The sequence below is a fragment of the Macaca thibetana genome, chromosome 9 (assembly GCF_024542745.1).
Source record: "Macaca thibetana thibetana isolate TM-01 chromosome 9, ASM2454274v1, whole genome shotgun sequence".
In the NCBI taxonomy this organism is placed as follows: domain Eukaryota; kingdom Metazoa; phylum Chordata; class Mammalia; order Primates; family Cercopithecidae; genus Macaca; species Macaca thibetana.
The window spans coordinates 5,659,273-5,679,460 of record NC_065586.1 but is presented as its reverse complement, the minus strand read 5'-3'; the positions used below and the strand labels follow the sequence as shown (position 1 = coordinate 5,679,460).

Here is a 20,188-nt window from a genome sequence, read left to right as displayed (position 1 = left end):
AACAAATTCGACCCTGAGTTTCTTCATCTTTGAAACTGTTATAAGAGTACTTATTTTATGGATTGCTAAATCTACTACTTCCACCACAAAACCTGACATGATAAATGCTTGAAAAATACAAACAGCCACTGCCAATTATGTTATTATCATGGGTAATGCTTTGCTTGTTGCAATGAAGTGATGCCTAGGAAAGCACAGCTTTCTGCTTTAAGTAACTAGTTGTTTTATTATTATTATTAATTTTTTTGAGACAGAGTCTCACTCTGTCGCCAGGCTGGAGTGCAGGGGCGCGTGATCTCAGCTCACTGCAATCTCTGCCTCCCGGGTTCAAGTGATTCCCCTGCCTCAGCCTCCTGAGTAGCTGGAACTACAGGTATGCATGACCAAAACCAGCTAATTTTTTGTATTTTAGTAGAGACGGAGTTTCACCATGTTGGCCAGGATGGTCTCAATCTCCTGACCTTGCGATCCACCCACCTCAGCCTCCCAAAGTGCTGGGATTATAGGCGTGAGCCACCACGCCTAGCCAGTAACTGAATTTTTAAAAAAAACTTTAAAAACATTTTTATATTGGTTATAGCTTTATAAATACTATATAGAATTTTATGTTTAAACACACACATTGTGATTATAAAACAAAGTGACTTTTTTTTTTTTTTTTTTTTGAGACAGGGTCTCACTCTGTTGCCCAGGCTGGAGGGCAGCGGTACAATCTTGGCTCACTGCAACCTCCGCGTCCCGGGCTCAAGTGATCCTCCCACCTGAGCCTCCCAAGTAGATGGGACCACAGGTGCAAGCCACCACGCCTGGCTAATTTTTCTCTATTTTTTGTAGAAACGGGGTCTTGCCATGTTGCCTAGGCTAGTCTCGGAACTCCTGAGCTCAAGAAATCCACCTGCCTCGGCCTCCCAGAGTGCTGGGATTATAGGTGTGAGCTGCCGTGACTGGCCAACTCTCATTTATTTATTTGTTTAGCAAATATTTACTGTTTTATAGGTGACTGGCATTGCTACGCACTAGGGATACAGCAGAATACAAGAAGGGCAGGCATTAAATAATTATACAAATAAATATTTAAACTATATGGATGATAAATAAGTATAGAGGTCTAAGTTGAGCAAAGCGTGGTGATGGGAATAAAGAAAGTGATAGTGAAGCCGAGCTTGACAGATAGGAGGAAGAATAAACTAGATTAGTGTTTCTCAATCTTTTTAGTCATCCTCCTCCCCAGCCCTTTTAGACCCATTTTTCCCCCAAATTGACCTCCAAAATTTTAATACCACATATACACTGCATATCTGTTTATGCACTGTATGAGTAGTATTTTTTTGCCCCCAAGAGCCAAGGTTTGGTCCTCTGGTGGATCAACATCACCATAAGAATGTATGGGCTTGATATGAAAAAGACTAATAGATAAGGTACAGATAAGGAGAACAGCACCTATGAAGACCCAGAGCCTGAGACATATTTACTGGAGAGACGATGGCAAAATTCAATAACAAATGAATTCAGTTTTAGACATGCTGAATTTAAGGCACCTTTGAGATATCTTAGTGGCAACGTCAGTAGACAAGTGGAGATATGGGATTGAGGTCAGAGGGAAGCATAAACCTACAAGGGAGGTCAAGAAGGGTGAACCAGTGATGTTAAGGGAAGAGAGATACTTAAGAGGAAAAAACAGTTAACAGTGTCACGTGCTGCTAAGTGGTCAAGTCAGATGAGGACTAAATATATCCAACAGAGTGAACTGGAAACCACTGTATCCTCACCTGTTGACAGGGGTGAATGAAATAAATGTAACCCATGCAGACCCATCTGCTTGCCTCCAAAATCTATGCAGAATGAGAATCAGAAAAAGAAAAGTTAGGTTGTTGATCTTATAAAGCAAAAGTAAACATAATGAAAAATATTTTTTCCCAAAACAGTTGTCCATACCTGGTTCTGATAGTAAGGCTGATGATGTAAGTAAAATGAAAAACCCTCGATCTTCTAAGCATTTGATGATTGCCTTAAATATAAATGAAAAATTCAACTGAAGGAATATTCTGCAATCCCTCTCTTCTCCCTCTACCCATACTCATTAGTGAATATTGACCTCAAGAAAAGAAAAAATTCTGCACATGTTATGGGAGTCAGGGTAATTCTGTCCCCAGTATCAGAAACTTCAAATTCCTTAGCTGAAATAATCTTGCCCCTGTTGGGGCTATATAAAATAACCAGAATATGAAGGGTTAGTTTTAGAATAGTGCTCAAGCACATGGCAGATCAATCAGAAAAGCCTTACTTTTTCACTGAGACAGCTGACATTTCATACCACTGCTTAAACAGCCAATATGTTACCATGTAGCCAGTATAAACTCAAGATGAATCAAACCTATAAGTAGCATCTTAAGCTCATATTTACATGAAAATTTTCCCAAAACCCTGAAACTAAAAAGACTGCAAGATGCCATCCAATAAAAGACTTCTTTCTACAGCATCTTAAGAAATGGAAAATAATAGAAAATAATCAAGTTCCAGGGCAACAAGAAATACAGATGAAAATAAATTCTTCCTCTCTTTTGTTTCCCTCTATCAGAGTCTTCAGTGGACTCTTGAGCTCAAGAAAAGTCTTGAAATTTTAATGCTTTCAGTAACTGGGGCAGTTTTGTCCCCAGGCAGCAGTTGTTGTCTAAAAGCTGTTGTTCTAAATCATGAATTCAATAGCTTTTCTTTTCTACTGCTTACCACTTCAAAAATCTATATACACATAAAAGATAAAATCCAGTATCTATACAATAATTTTTCAGTTAAACCACCTAAACAAAATATACCATTTTACAGAATAAAACATTTTATTTCAAAACTGAGAGGTGATAAGGCTACAAATATAAATCATTATTTAATCACAATGAATATACAAAATCAGACTTTTCTAATGATTACACTACAATAAAGTTAGGACACTAATATCTCACTCACAAAAAGAATCACTACTTTCAGTTTTCAAAAAGATTCTATGAGAGTCTCTATGTGTTGTATGGCATATGATGATTTACATATTTGTCTCCTCCATAGTCTCCTAAGCTCCTTGACTTACAGGAGCTATGATTTAAGAGCCTATTTCTTTGAAAGACAGGGTATCACTCTGTTACCCAGCTTGCAATGCAGTGGCACAGCAACAGCTCACTGCATCCTTGAACTGCCGGGCTGAAGCTATCCTCCCACCTCAGCCTTCAGAGTAGCCAGGACTACAGGTGCAGGCGGTTATGCCTGGCTAGTTTAAAAAAAAAAAAAATTTAAATTTTTTTATTTTGGTAGAGATAAGGTCTTGCTATGTTGCCCAGACTGGTCTCAAACTCCTGGCCTCAAGTGATCCTCCCACCTTGGCCTATCAAAGTAATGGGATTATAGATGTGATCTGCCATGCCAGACTTTAGGAACTATTTTGTATCCTTGCTTCTTGCCCCTCCTACCCAGTATGTGAATCATCCTTTTTTTTTTTTTTTTGAGACGGAGTCTTGCTCTGTCACCCAGGCTGGAGTGCAGTGGTGCGATCTAGGCTCACTGCAAGCTCCGCCTCCCAGGTTCACGCCATTCTCCTGCCTCAGTCTCCCGAGTAGCTGGGACTACAGATGCCCGCCACCATGCCCAGCTAATTTTTTTGTATTTTTTAGTAGAGACAGGATTTCACCATGTTAGCCAGGATGGTCTTGATCTCCTGACCTCGTGATCTGCCCACCTCGGTCTCCCAAAGTGCTGGGATTACAGGCGTGAGCCACCACGCCCGGCTGTGAATCATCCCTTTGTCCAGTGTATCCATGCTGTAGATGCTACCCACCCAGTAGGCCAACAGTAGTACTTCATAATGCCTGCACCACCTACCTCACTCATCACAAGTAGTACTCAAGTATAGTATAATAAATAAAATATTTTGAGATGGACAGTCCATACTCATATAACTTTTCTTACAGTATATAGTTGTAACTTCCATTTTATTATTGTTGTTCATCTCTTGCTGTGCCTAATTTATAAATTAAACTTTATCATAAGTATGTATGCATAGAAAAAAACACAGTAGACATAGCTTCAGTACTATTCACAGTTTTGGGCATCCACTAGGGGTCTTGGAACATAAACCCCACAGATACTGTATTACATCAATAATATATAAATAAATATTAAACATGAAACTCCTCACAGCAAATTAAAATGATTCCATCTAGACACAATTAATACATACATATCAATTTAAGAAAAACATAATAATATTTTAAATTAGTGATTCTTACCAATTGCTTGTTTTTAATACATTCTGTTAATTTATCTATATTTTCCCCTTGTCTGTTTGACAGTTCTACCTCATACAAATTGAAGCACAAATCTTGAAAACAGACTGTAGAGAAAACCAGAAAAACATTTATTTTTAATATGCTATTATGTACTTATAGTCAATTTGTTCATTTTATATGTTGCAAAAATGAAAGAATAGAAATACTCAAAAACCTTTATCATTTAATGTTCTTGGTTATAAAACTCCTTCATAAAACATCATCAAAACAGTTATTTTAAAACAATGCTCTTATTTATACTGACACTGCTCTAAGATTAACAAGACAAATACAAATACATACTACATGAATAAACATCAGTGCTCCGTGAATTAACCTAAATGACCAAGAAATTTCCTTCTCATGGTTTTTCTTTGAGTTTAAAAGTACGTCTATAAATAAAACCAACAAAAACTCTATCTTCCTTGAGAGGAATAGTTACAAGTTTCCAAATGCTTTTAATATCTGTTTGCTTAATTGCATCAGTATTTCTAGATTAAAGCTAGTCTTTGTCATCTTAGATAAAACTACCTTGCAGTTTCTAGTTGGCTTCCAAGGAACTGAAGAAAATAGTAACTCTACAACTTTCTCACAAAAGACTCTTTTAAGAGTCACTTAAGATGAAATAGAAGTGTGCATGTTTGAATGTTTGGAATAGAGCAGAAAATAACCAGAACAAAGCCCAGGACAAGCAGCGTGTTACTACATTTCAACAGACCTTTCCGCTCCAAGTAATTCTGTTTTCTAAAGGCAGCCTCTGGTAGTCGTTTTTTCAAGGAAGACACTTTCATTACATACTTAAAATCTAGTTCTTGTGGTCTAAAAAATAACACAACAATATCAAGCAGAATAATAAACAGTGGATCTAAATTTTCATAAGCTTTAGTTTTCTAACATAAATGTAAAAAAATATATAACCACAAAAAAGACCTTAAATTGATAAGCTCCAGGTTAAATAATATGTATATTTTTAAGTACGACAGATTTTCAAATACATGATCCATAAACCATGGTCTGCAAATGTTCACATTTTCTAAATACATGTCTTTTTGGTACAGACAAAATATCTAGATGTCTCAAAAAATTATGTATACAGGAATAAGGAATTTTTTAAAAATTATGCTATTTAAGAGTTATTTCCTGACTACTTTTTCCTTTTTTTGTGTGTGTGAGATGGAGTCTGGCTCTGTCACCCAGGCTGGAGTGCAGTGGTGTGATCTTGGCTCACTGCAACCTCTGACTCCTGGGTTCAAGTAATTACCCTGCCTCAGCCTCCGAAGTAGCTGGGATAACAAGTATGCGGCACCATGCCCAGCTAAGTTTTGTATTTTTAGTGGAGACGGTGTTTGACCACATTGGCCAGGTTGGTCTCCAACTCCTGACCTCAGGCAATCCGCTCACCTCAGCATCCCAAAGTGCTGGGACTACAGGTGTGAGCCACTGTGCCTGGACCCTAGGAAATTTTCTTATACAACCCCAAAGCAACAAGCAAAATCAACACATTCACAATGATACGATACTATGACTTAACCTACATCTTATTCAAATGCTGCCAACTGTCTCACTAAGTTCCTTCACAGAAAAAGAAAACAATTTCCAATCCAAGATGCCATAATGCATTCAGTAATCATGTCTCTTTAGTCTCCTTTAATCTGGAACAGTTTTTCAGTCTTTCTTTACTTCAATGACTTGGATATTTTGAAAAATACAGACGATTTTGCAGAATGCTCCTTAATCAGCATAGGTCTATCATTAACTTAACCACTTAGTTAAGATGGTATCTGGCAGTTTACTCCACTGGTAGGTCTGCATTTTTTTTCCTTTGTGATTAATAAGAAGTAGTGGGGAAACGTTGTAAGATATGCAAATATTATTAAACTTTCACCTGTTTTTAGCATACACTAGTTGATTATTATGGTGTTGTCAAATGCTGATTTTCTGATTTATTAATCTTTCCACATTTATTAGTTGCACTCTATACATGAGGAAGAACTTACCCTCCTCTCCTATTTGCTTATTCACATAATTTTTATGTTGTGGGTTATTATACTCCTACTTCTTCTTAAAAAAGGCTGATAGGAAAAAAAATGAATCCTTACAACACATCAGTTTTCACCTTGTATTTCAATTAAACTATGACTATTTCTTAATGGTTTGGGATACAAACTAAGAACAGGCTGAACAAAAAAGATTTCCTAAGATGTTCTTCACAGTTCCCCAGAAGAAAATATTAATCATGATAATTGCTTTTAACATGTAACAGCTACTCTAATACTTTTCTAAGAGAACCATGTTAAAATTTGAAACTCAGATACCGCAAAATGTTAATAAAAATAATATTAAGTGGCTATAATCTGCTACATTTGCTATCAGGCAAATCTGATTTATTTCTTGGGGAAGGTCAAATTTCTACTTTCAAATAGTTTAATTTATCCCAAGAGGTCATTTTCCCATTAATAAATTAGAATTTAGGTTTCCTATGTCATACCCTGTGTGCTATACATCTACCCAAATGTACCCTCATCTAAAATCAGTAACAGTTGCTGTATTTTACACCAATGCCACCCTTGAAATGAAGGGGGGGGAACCCCCAAAACTTGTAATATAAGCATTAGTAAAGGACATGACATTTAATACTTACAGCTGTGTTGGAATCATTGCACCGTAAGTGGACCAAAGAGCTATATCACATAGCATACGGTCTTGAACAATTAATTTCCCTTTCCATGGAGACATGAGAACTTTAAGAAATGAAGGTAAGAAAGAAACCGATTATTTATGATGAAATATTTACTCAAGAAAAACAAAAACCTAAAATAATGAATTATTTCTCACCATTTTCGCTGCATTCAAGTCTAGCAGAAAAAAAAAAAAGAAAATTTTTACAAGAGTAAAAGAAACAGATTCAGTAAAACAAAGCATGTATACAATTACTTACATGCTTTTATGAGCTGGTGGTGCCATAGTTTTAGGTTCCCTGTATCGAAAAGCTACAATTACATAAGGACAGATCTGTCTGGGTCGCTCAATAACAGTGTTGCCTGAAAGTTCGTAAAAGTAATACTGCAAGAAGAAAAATAAGTATTATCAGGGTAGTAGCACTATGGAATTGCATATGTACCAAGTTTTTCTCAACCCCACCCAGCCCTGAAATTTAACACATTAGACTCAGAAATATATCTTGGGTGTTATTCATTCACAGGTGACTATACCTGACTCAGTTCAAAGGCACGAAAATGACTCGTCTTGTTAGAAACCTTGTTAGTATTTTCAGACACGTGGCAATCATAGCCAGAAGATGGCTTAGTATAGTTAGTTGTGTAATTCTCAGACACAGACTTGACTTTTCCCTAGAATGAAAATATTAAAACTTATCAGATGCCGTCAAATAGCAATAACCTTTACTCTAGAATTCATTTAGTAGTAGTCTAATAAGGATGCAGATATGTGTCCCCTAACAGTAACTGTATTAAGAACTATACTCCTTAGAAAAACAATTATCTTAAGGCCAAAAATAGTTTTAATTATCCATGAACCCTTAAAAATGTATTTAAAAATCTTGGACATTTGGGCATCTGAGACAAATATCCATAGTTTTTATCACAATATCAAAGAAATATACGAATCACCCTAAATTTAAGAGAGCCATTTCCTTAAAAGAGTAACTACAGCCCACCATCTTTTATGTTATGGTCATTGAATGGCTCTTTGGTGACTGTAACATAAAAGAGAACAAAATCTAAAATTTCAAAAGACGAGTTTCCAATCTGAACTATGATCAGTTGTAAATTATAAACTGAGATACTTCTATTATGCCAAGGCCCAGCAAGTTAACAAGAAGCAAATATGTAGCAAAGTTCTTAGCAGGCCACTGGTCCTGGTCACTGAACAGTCAGCAGTATTTTCCATTACGGATTTCTCTCCATCAAGGGTTACGTGTCTCTCAAAACAAAACAAAACAAAACAAAACAAAAAAAAGAAAAGAAAAAAGCAAGCAGCTGGGCACAGTGGTTCACACCTGTAATCCCAGCATTTTGGGAGGCCAAGGTGGGCAGATCATGAGGTCAAGAGATCAAGACTATCCTGGCCAACATGGTGAAACCCTGTCTCTACTTAAAATACGAAAAAATTAGCTGGGCGTGGTGGCACGCGCCTGTAGTCCCAGCCACTTGGGAGGCTGAGGTAGGAGAATTGCTTGAACTTGGGAGGTGGAGGTTGCAGTGAGCTGAGATAGTGTCACTACACTCTGGCCTGGCAATAGAGAAAGATTCTGCCTCAAAAAAAAAAAAAAAAAAAAAAGCAGTTAGGCCAAGTTTACCATTATGATGAAATATGCAATGACTTTAAAAGCTGTTTTGAATGATACAATGACATAAGAAAATGTTCACAAGATGTTATTAAGTTAAAAAAGAATAGCATATAAGTATATAAGTATATACAAACTTTTTCCATGGGTTAATAACTCAATATATAGGAAAAAATAAAAATATACAATATATACCCCAACAAATATATCAAAATGGGATATGGGACTATAGGCAATTTTAATTTTTATAAGAAGAATAAAATTACTTTTTTAAAAAGAAGATGTTTTGTTGTTATGTCCTGTGTCTTTATTTACAGACCCACCAAAGGCCAAACCACCACTAAACCAAAAAATATAAACAGTACTTATCAGTAACCAACCACCCCTACCATCTCCTCATCAAACATTTTATGGTTCTGTGTGGCTCGATTTTGTGAAATAAAATGAAGATGAGAACACAGAGGCAAAAACAGCAATCTCCAGCCAATGGCAAGAAATCAAGGCTTAGGCATAATCTAAGTAAAAAATGAAATGCTCATTATCCACATGAGTAGGCATACTTTCTGCAGCACTCATTGCAGAGCAAGAGAAGAAAGATTAAGGGAGGAAAACTACTGATTGTACCTCAAAGCAATGTCACTCCCCAACCTTTTTTTTTTTTTTGGAGATGGAGTTTTTTGTTGTTGTTATCCAGGCTGGAGTACAGTGGCGTGATCTTGGCTCACTGCAACCTCCACCTTCCAGGTTCAAGTCATTCTCCTGCCTCAGCCCTCCAAGTAGCTGGGATTACAGGCACCCGCCACCACGTCAGGCTAATTTTTTTACACTTTTAGTGGAGACGGGGTTTCGCCATGTTGGCCAGGCTGGTCTCAAACTCCTGACCTCACCCGCCTCAGCCTCCCAAAGTGCTGGGATTATAGGCATAAGCCATAGAGCCTGGCCTCTCCCTCCACTTTTTTGAGAACAAACTTCACAATACTAAGAGTTCACACGCTTTTTTTTTTTTTTTTTTAAATTAAATGTCAGTTAGTGCTAGGCTGATAACCAAAGAATTTAAGATAGTAAGAAAGCTAAAACAAAAACAATATAACGAGACCACAGAAATGTCCTCAAGAAGCCCAATCATATCTAAAATCAGTTTCCCTTCTGTTTGGGTGAAAATTCCAAATTGCATGATTCACTTAAACACAGTACCATTTAGGACATTCAAGGATTTGTGGCATCATCAATTCTAGGTGGCACATGAAGCTGTGAAGCTGGATGTCTTACGGAGAAAGAAAATAAGATTCTATTGACCATTTAAATTAGACAATGAATGTTGTTTTCTAAACTCATCTTTTATAAGTGTAATCACGTCATCTTATAAGCAGCTACTTGTTTTGTTATTTCATGTTTAAAAAGTAGCTCTGACAGGTGAGAGGAAGATTTTTCCCTGCATACCCTTAAAGTTTACAATCTAGTAAATGAATTAAAAAGTTTTCTTTTTAAAGAAAAGGAAAAATAGTTTTGCTTTTCCTGAATTTGGATAGCTAACTTTGGTGAGGACTATGTTCAACTGAGATCTACAGAGAATATCAAAGGTAGATAACCTTAAACTTTAAAAGGAAATCACATAACAGCACATTTAGGCTTTACCTTAATTATATTAAAAATTACAACATAACCAGATTTCCCATGATACCATGGTCTTGGATGAAGATAGTCGGAGTATTTGGAAATGTATACACCTGTAAAAGTATAAAATATAGATTAAGCAGCAGATTGCCCACCAGAGAGGAGAAAGTAGAAGCAATAAGACCAATTAGAAAAAAAACTACTGTGATAGTTGAGCAGGAGAGGAGGATTCAAACAAGGCAGCAGCCGTGAAAAATGAGGAGGAAAGGACAAGCTTCAGGGGCATTCCTCAACTGAGGCACCTCTTTCAAAACATGAGACAATGGGTGAGAAAACTGATACGGTGGAAAAGAGTGATGATTCTGTAGTCAGAAGCTTGGGTTCCAGGCAAGAATAAGTCACTCAGGTAGGGAGGGTGGGCCTGGGTCACAGACACAAACACCACAGGGTGCTCATGAAGATTTAAAAGATCAATAGCTTTAAAAACTATTATTAATTGAAAGTATTATTACACACAAAATTATCCAGTTCTAGTCAAGCCAAAAACTACAAAACACATGTAAGTAGTAGTGTTAATTTTATTATCAACCCCAGCGCATGTGTTTTTGAAGAACGTGTATTTGTCAGGAACAATCCAGTTTCTACTTCCACCACTCTACTGAAGCCAGCCTCTCAAACATCAGCAATGAAATCATAAGATTGTAGGAATGCAGGAAAATGTTTTTTTTTTGTTTTGAGATGTAAGCTGCAGTGGTTATTTGTAATTTACTTTCAAATTCTCCAGAAAAAAAATTAAACAAATGAAGCAAATAATGCAATGTGTGTGTGTGTGTATATATATGTTTATATTTTTATATATATTTATATTTATATACATTTATATTTAGAGACAGAGTCTTGCTCTGTTGCCTAGGCTGGAGTGCAGTGGTGTGATCTCGGCTCACTGCAACCTCTGCCTCCCAGGTTCAAGCAATCTCAAGTCTCGGCCACCTGAGTAGCTGGGATTACAGGTGCACGCCACCATGCCTGGCTAATTTTTGTATTTTTAGTAGAGACGGGGTTTAGTTAGCCATGTTAGTCAGGCTGGTCTGGAACTCCTGGCCTCAAGGGATCCACCTGCCGTGGCCTCCGAAAGAGCTAGGATTACAGGCGTGAGCCACCGCACCCAGCCAATAATGCATAATATTATTTGCTAAACTTTGGTGATGGGTATATTACACTATGCTCTTTACTTTTTCTATGTTTGAATTTTTCATAATGAAATGAGAGTGGGGTGAAAAAAAAAGGAGAGAAGAAAAAACGTTGTATGCAGTGTTATCAGGGTTATGAATTTATCACTTTTAATGTCCCTCAGAAGATGAATTGAATGTAAATTTTAATTTTTTTTGTTTTATAGAGTTATCATATGACCCAGTGGTTCCACTCATTATATATCGAAGACATATATATAACTATGTCCACCCAAAACCTTGTACATACATGTTCATAGAACCATTATTCGTAATAGCCCAAAAGTAGAAATAACCCATATGTCCATGAACTGATGAATGCATAAAGAAAATATGGTATGGCCACATAACAGAATACAGCATTGTACCATTTAACATTTTGGTCAACAACAGACTGCATAAAGTTTGGACAGTGGTCCCATAAGTTTGTAATACCATATTTTTACTGTATTTTTTCTGTTTTGATACACAAACACACACCACTATTTTATAACTGCCTGAAGTATTCGGTACAATAACATGCTGTACAGGTTTGTAGCCTAGGGGCAACAGGCTATCCCATATAGCCTAGGTGTGTCGTAGGCTATGCCCTCTAGGTGTCTCTAAGTACACTCTGTGACGTTCACATGAGTAAAAAATTGCGGCCGGGCGTGGTAGCTCACACCTGTAATCCCAGCACTTTGGGAGGCCAAGGAGGGCAGATCATGAGGTCAGGAGATCGAGACCATCCTGGCCAACATGGTGAAACCCCATCTCTACTAAAAATACAAAAATTAGTTGGGCATGGTGGTGCGTGCCTGTAATCCCAGCTGCTCAGGAGGCTGAGGCAGGAGAATCACTTGAACCAGGGAGTCGGAGGTTCCGGTGAGCTGAGATCGTGCCATTGCACTCCAGCTTGGCGACAGAGCACAACTCCGTCTCAAAAAAAAAAAAACAACAAAAACTGCCTAACAATGCAATTCTTGGAACATATCCCCATTGTTAAGTGCTGCAGGACTGCATTATTCAATCATAAAAAGGAATGAAGTACCACTGGTTCATGCTACAATATGCCTTAAAAACATGCTAAAAGAAGTTACTCAAAAAAGACCGTATATGAGATGATTCCACTTATATGAAATGTCCAGAATAGGCAAATCTATAAAAGCAGAACATAGACTGGTGATTGCCTAGAGCGGGGATGGTAGAGAATGGGGAGTCACTGCTAAAGGCCATGGGATTTCTTTTTTGGGTGATAAAAATGGTCTAAAATTAACTGTTATGATGGTTACCCAACTATGGGACTACATTAAACAATGGGTGAATTCTATAATTGTGAAATTATATCTCAATAAAGCAGTTTTTTTTTTTAAAAAAGGTCAGCAGGAATCTAGCCATGATAATCTTTCTCAGTTCTGAACTCCACATTCTACATAGTACCTGGCACTGCTAAATACCCTTCTTTGTGAGATCTTTCTGCTGTCTGTGAAACTCTATTTCCTAAGTCTCCATGCAACAGACTGCTCTTGACACTGCCTCGTTCTATCCTCGCTCTACCTCCCCACACCCTGGTCCCATTAATGACCCAAAAGTTCTGTTTTTGCCATCTTCTCTTTCCATGCCATCCCACTAACAATGTCTTAGCTTCAGTTCACACTCCACTCCCACAACCCCAGCCCCAAATCTAGTTCTGATCCCTTTATGACCTATAGGCTATCTTTCAGAAACACTTAAGAAAATCTATTTCTCAAATTCAACTCATAAAAGTAGTACTGTCCATTTACTGAGAACTTATTAGGTGCAAAGTCCTGGGCTAAACACTTTAGTCTCACTGAATCCTCCCAACAACTCTATAAAGTAGTTTAATCTGTTTTACACATGAAGAAACTGAATCTTAAAAAAAGTTAGTGCTAATTTATATTCTTGACAATTAGATAACATTTTTCTTTTTAACTCATCAGCTTCTCTACTAATCTGCTTCTCTTCTTATGTACCTCTTTTCTATTAATAATGATCATTGTAATATAAGTTTAAAAGCTTATATTTGATTATTTCTTCTCTTACCCCTCACATTCCATGGTTGCCAAGTTTGGTCAGTTCTATCTAGTGTCTATTCTTATTGCCATTGTGATAACTTAGAAGACATTCTCAAGACAATACCAATCTCTTGACGCTGAAAAATACTGTAAAGTTTTAAACTCAAATCTCGTTCATATATTTAAAGTTAGAAATCTAAACATTATGAGCTGTTTGACATTTAATGAAACTGGCTTTTAATATACATATCTTATAAACCTAATGAAACCTCACTTCATCTTGTAAAAGATTTTTTTTTAAGATTCTTTTTGCTTTACAGGCTTACCTTTGGCTGGATCACCCAGAGTGGTAACAGCACTGCTGCCAACACGGAGTCCACGCTGACATACCAATTTTGCCTTTAAACAAAAGATTACTTTGCTTCAGTCTTTGAAGTAGCAATGAAATAATGCTATAATCTGTAAGTGGTGTTTTTTTTTTTTTTTTAGTTTTATTTTTTTATAATACGATAGAGACAGGGTCTCACTATGTTTCCCAGGCTGATCTCAAACTCCTGGGCTCAAGCAATCCTCCCACCTCAGCCTCCCATAACGCTGGGATTACAGGTATGAGGCACAACTGCATCTGGCCTAATCTATAAGCTTTAAAATAAACAGTCTGCTCACTGTAGGTACTCAGGGCACAAAGAAAACTTATTCAAAGCAATCTGTATTTTGATTAATGGCCCAAAATTTTCACAGAATTTTACCGTTTCAATTAACAAAAATGTCAGCAAAACCAAATTAAGCAGGGTCACAGGTAAGTCCACTAGAAGACTTATTTTCCAACTACAGCTTTAGAACCATGAAATTTCAAAATGTCTTATCGCCAAATGTTATTTTTAGTAAGAACCCAGAGCATCCTATTTGAATTCAGATGATTAAGTTAAAAAGGGATAAACTCTTCTGGTATTACTATATAGTCCTTATTATATGTTAGTGCGAATTATCTGCTAAACAAATCTGCCCCCCTTCTTTATAGACCATTAACCTAATGGAAGCACTAACTTTGAATTATTTTAGATCTCTGGTATTATTTAAAATGTATCTAGGAAACCATACATATCTTTGGAGACCTACCCTGTACACGGTCCTTTCCTTCTCCCATAATTTAGATACAGGCAACAATACAGATTTCAGTCTTCAAATATTGAATGAAGGAATTTCAGTTAACCAGGATGCCAAAGTTTATTAAGTTACATGATTTATCTCCCAAATCATGTAATTTAAACCAGAAAAATATCCACAAGAAACAAAGTATCTATTAAATGATGATCCAGAATGGAAAAATATCCCTTCAATCTATTAAACGGCATTATTGACACTAAAGAAACCCGTTTTAATCCAAATTGCACCCTAAGCTTACAAATGTATTTAAGATGAAACTTAAATACGTTTAATCTCTTAAATGTATTTAAGAGAAACCATGAAAAGTTGTAGAAATCAAATCAAATCTCCTTCATGACTGGCTTTTACTGCTGTCATTCACATGCCACCAAACTAAGTAACAAAAAACACTGATGATTTGGTAATCTTACAACTCTTACAGAACGGAAGCACCACAATATTTAAGACTAATGATGCCATTAATTTTCTACAACCTAATTCCCTTACCTCCTTTTCAGTATCAAACAGAAGAAACCCGTAAGTGTCTTGAAGTTCTTCCTGAGTATAGTTACTTGCTTTTTTTTGTCGGTAAAAAGTTTTGTACTGTGTAAAGAGAGAATAACCAAATGCTATAAACTTACTATTTTGTCCTGCAAATTAATTTTTAAAATGCATCATTTAAATTCCTCCTGCTATAAGACTAAACATAAATGCATTATTTTTCTATTCCGTAGAATTACCTTCCAAGTGGCTATTTCCAAGGATCTTCTTCGTCTGAAAAATGATAGCTAAAAAGTGCTAGATTTATATACCAAAAATGATGGGTTTACCTCTTTTAAAACTAAAACCAAACCACCACAGTGTGTACCAAGCACCTCACCTCATTTAAGAAAATGTCATTTTTCACCAAAGTCACTTGACTGTACTGAAAACCATGCTCAGATGAAGAGTCCAAGTAAGATGTATGGAGGAGTGAAACTGCCCTCTGGAAGAGAGAGTCTGAACTCAAGGACACTGTCTCAAAAACTGTAAAACACAAACAAAAATAACACAGCTATTTCAGATACCAAAGGATGGGGTTAAGTGGGACACACTGAATATCACTCAAAACATCATCTATTCCTTCCCTATATAACTAAGAAATATTTGTACTGTCTTAGCAAAATAACCTAAATAAATTACAACTGAGGCTGAATTACTTTTAATACAGGAGCTAAAATATGCCCTGCCAGACCCCGTATGTCTTTCAGTTGAAAGCTGTGTACTATAACTGTAGTTGGTCAAAAGCAGATACAACTGTAGTGTCAAAGTGGTAGTCAGGAACTGCTTAGACTTTTAGAGCAATTTCTCATTCTTTAGTTTTTTTTTAATCCTCCGTTTCTATTCTTCTTCTTCTTCTTTTTTTTAATATATATGCCACGCTTGATAAACTTACCCTTTACATATTTTCATTAAATCCCTAAGTCAGCTGGGTTCCTTTTAAGGGACCTATTATTGCCCAGTCACCAAACACAATAGAAATCACTGTATCTCTGGGATTTCCTCACCAGCCAAGAAGAGTCTATTGAGTTTTACTTCCTGTGAGTTGTATTATAAAATCACTTTCATTTTATACAACAGAGCTGTATTTACAATTTTTTGAAGGTGCTTTTTTCAAACCACACCCATGTGAGATAGTGCTGAGAGACTGTGATACACCTTCCCATGAGAGGCATGTTTTCTAATTGAGAATTACCGACTGGATCCAGTAATTATGTTGACTGACTCTTTGTGCCTTTTGATTTTACAAGTCTCTACTTTAGCAAGAACTGAGCCTAATGACCTAAGAACACTCTCGCATCAAACCATTTTAACTGTTCACTCTCCTATTTGTATTCTTTCTATTCTCTTTATTAAGGTTGGGGGGTTTTACAAACCCAGTATTTACAAATAATAAGGAGAAGAGAATGATTTATATAGCACTGGAAGTACTGGTCATATAGTATAAATGTTATGAAGTACAGTAATATGGCTTCCTACTTTTACCAAAACTCCCAAATGTATTAAAGTTCAAAAAGTAAAGAGAAAAAAGAATCTCAATCAAAATTAACTTATAAGTAACCGATATACAAAAATTAGACTATCTCAGAAATGAAAGCAAACATTTTAGTAAGCTAAATTTGGACTAAACTGTCCTAATACTTTAATTATCAAGATATTTTAAAATATTTTAATAAACTTCCAAGTATCAAAATGAAAGACTGTAAATAGAAAAGAATGAAATGTTTATGAATATTCTGAAGTTGATATACATGATTTATATATTCATTCTAAGTTTACTTTTACTTTTGCTTAGTTTCACTTTCTCCTTCAATATACCAGTGCTGTAAAAAATAAGGACATTCTGAATAGATGCAAACAGCAAAACATCAGTTACAATAATTAAAATTAAAGCTTTATTAGCTACATTACTCAAAGCAAACTGGCAAGCCTGAGCATTTTCAAATTCATTTTACAAATAATCTGTACTGCTAGCCTAAACACAAATCAAGAATTCTTTAGAAACAATAATTTTGGAAACTTTATATTTGATGTTTATAAAAAAGCAAGAAATTTTCGAAATTGAATTATCTATAGACCAAGATCCAATATGTGAGAAACATATCGTTTACACTGAAAGAAATATTTTAAAAAGTAACTCTGGAAATGAAGACTATGATTATCAACTTCTCTAAATTCTATAAGTCATTAATAGGTAGGCACAGATTTAAGTTATATACATCCTCATTTTTTAGCATCATAACGCACAATAACGAACTGAAAACTGGAAAGATGGTGCAATTAAAAACACTAATATAGGGTTTCCCAAATACATGGTCACAGAACACTTCATTAATACCAGTGTGGGGAATACTGTTCCCTATAAAGCTACAAATAAAGCCAATGATTTAAAACGAAGGAGGAGGAACAAGTACCAAATTATTTTTTGCTTATATATTTTTATTTCCAGAACTATTTATTTATGGTTAAAAATGCTTCCACTTTAGGCCAGTATTCTCCAAATAGGAGTATATGCATAAAAGCAGTGATTTTATGGTAAGTGGAGGTATGTTAAAAGCAAAGTTGTTGGAAAATCGTAGCTAATCTTAACTCTTTCATGGGTTCATAAAGACATCAATTACACTCTCAAGAAACCACAAGTTTCCTCTCAGTAAATGAGAAAATAGACGAAAATTTCATCTAGAAATTTGATGCTCTCCCTTCTTTACAAAATACACTTTTGAGAGTCCAATTAGTGCACTAGACAATACAAACACTTTATGAACGAATGGTCTCGTTTTTGCTGAGTAATGCTCAAGCTTTATTTAAACATTCAAGACTACCAGACTTTTAAAATGAAGAGGGGGCTATACCACAAAGACACCTAAAAATCTAAAAAGGTAACTTGAAAAGCGCTTGCCTATAAAGTATTAAGTATATCCCTTAGGGCTTAAGTGATGAATAAAGAGCATGTAAGAAAGGTTAAGTTCAATCACAATAGCTCTGAAAATTGAGTTTTCCTGTAGTACCTGGATTTTGGCACATTCCTCCATTTGTGAGTTTAGTCTTAAATGTTAAGTCTAAGCTTGATATAGGTTGGATTCTAGTCAAAGTAACTGCAATAACCTCTTCCCCTTCTCAAAATCCCTTAGAGACACTGAGTGAGACTGGTTTTAGACACTTGTCTCTCTTTTTAACTCCTAATAGAGATGAGAAAATTATAAACCAACTTCTGATGCCATATCACAGATAACTGTCTTCCATTCTAGAAACATCTGGTCTGAAAGTAGATGATGAAATAAACTAATGTCAACATCTTAGGTGTCACAGAAATTCTAAAACAACTAGCTCTTGTACATCTCCCCATGACTTTCCTGACTACATCTTCCTATAGAAGGGTTGCAACCCTTCATTAATGCTAAAGATGCCTATATCCTTCATTTAGTCGAAGTAAGCCATTTGATAGTTGCTGAAGGAACAGATTGTTACTTAATCCTAAAATGTATTACTTCTACTTTGAAGATATTAAAGGATATCTGGGTTTAGATAAATGTAACTTCTTAGAGCACAATTTGGTAGGACCTATATAAAACCTTAAATACACATACTCATTAACCATTTCATTTCTAGGAATCTATTCCTGAAAATACACACACACACACACACACACACCCACACACCCCCCCCCCACACACAAAAAGGTGTTCCATGTGTATCAGTATCTTTAATAGTGAAAATACTGGCAATAACCTTAATTGCCATCAACAGGGAACAACTTGCAACTACTAAATAAAAACAAGGTAAATCTGTACATACTGGCATATAAAGATATCTATTATATGCTACATTATATGATGACACTTGGTTGAAAAATATATAATTTGTTTGAAAGTATACATAAAAAGATCTAGAAAGGTGGGAAGCCAAACTCTTAATAATGGCTAAAGCAAAGGCTGTTGAAATTGGAAAGTGGATACAAGGGGAACTTACATTTTTTAACCTTATACATATGGGTTTTTCTTGCATGTATTACTTCTACCATTTAAAATATTTCAATTCAAAAACCAAATAAAAATGCAACAATTTAAAAGATACAAATAGAGGAACATACATGTTTTATGTTGCAATTTGAAAAGTTAATCACCTATTACTTTTGGACTAATGATTGTTTTAAAAAATATAGGTACTGGAAATCATAATTTTTTAAAGTCTTTGTTTTACATGATCTAAATTAAAACTAAAAACATTTTAATCATTCTATTCTAGATTCATTAATTATGACTTATAGCACTTAGTTTAATACTCACTCTTTTCTGATAGGGACCCTGTCTCGATCTTCTCTGAGACAGAATGTAGCTGGGAGGGTGGTCTTAATTCATTTTCACCAAGTATACCCTCAGAATTCTTGACACAGTCCTGTTCTCTGTTAATGTCATAAATGCTAAAATGAAGAAAGAAAAAAAATCATAAAGTGAACAATTCTATTTATAGCATATTTACTATAGAAACAAATGTTCACCGAGTATCTAATTTGCGTTAGGAATAATTATGTAACATTTATTTACCTCCTTTGACAAGTATTCTCAGCGAAGGACTAAATTTGTTCTATAAGCAATAACATATAATTTGAAATGTTTTTCCTCCAAAAGTCTTTAACTTCTAAATAAAATTTTATACACACAAATACATTATGCTTAATCACTTTTGCCTTACTGAAAAAAAATCTTTCAAAATGAATAGATCACAGAATCACATCTTTATTTTATTAGTTGAAAATAACAAAATCAAGCAGAACAAAATTTACAAAAATCTCTCTCCTCCCCCAGATTAGTAGTATATATATTCATTAAACAAAACTATTAGTGGTGACTATTATGCATCCAACACCATGCTATACCTTGGATTTATCAAGACAAATGACAAACAGTCTCTATTACAGAGAAACAGGCCCTATATTAGAAGAGTTCAGATGAGGCTGGGCGCGGTGGCTCATGCCTGTAATCCCAGCATGCTGGAAAGCCAAGGCAGGCAGATTGAGCTCAGGAGCTT

The 20,188-nt window shown here is 35.6% G+C and overlaps 1 protein-coding gene across 9 annotated transcripts in view; it reads right to left on the bottom strand.

Moving 5' to 3' along the window:
- The window catches only part of TASOR2 (transcription activation suppressor family member 2), a 79,543-nt gene that overhangs the window by 36,087 nt on the left and 23,268 nt on the right, over window positions 1-20,188 (bottom strand). For 5 of the 9 annotated variants that reach the window (XM_050804593.1, XM_050804586.1, XM_050804585.1 and 2 more), the window contains exons 2-14: window positions 19,447-19,580; window positions 15,501-15,646; window positions 15,128-15,223; window positions 13,801-13,873; window positions 10,252-10,343; window positions 7,523-7,660; window positions 7,249-7,373; window positions 7,146-7,165; window positions 6,952-7,051; window positions 5,029-5,129; window positions 4,272-4,375; window positions 1,936-2,008; window positions 1,770-1,832 (exon numbers count right to left, since the gene is read on the bottom strand). In XM_050804593.1, coding sequence (XP_050660550.1) covers window positions 1,770-1,832; window positions 1,936-2,008; window positions 4,272-4,375; window positions 5,029-5,129; window positions 6,952-7,051; window positions 7,146-7,165; window positions 7,249-7,274 — 487 coding nt within the window. In that variant the 5' untranslated portion in view covers window positions 7,275-7,373; window positions 7,523-7,660; window positions 10,252-10,343; ... (2 more) ...; window positions 15,501-15,646; window positions 19,447-19,580. Of the gene's footprint in view, window positions 1-1,769; window positions 1,833-1,935; window positions 2,009-4,271; window positions 4,376-5,028; window positions 5,130-6,951; window positions 7,052-7,145; window positions 7,166-7,248; window positions 7,374-7,522; window positions 7,661-10,251; window positions 10,344-13,800; window positions 13,874-15,127; window positions 15,224-15,500; window positions 15,647-19,446; window positions 19,581-20,188 lie in introns of those variants that run through there. The other 4 variants (XM_050804595.1, XM_050804588.1, XM_050804590.1 and 1 more) reach the window with 3 other exon arrangements.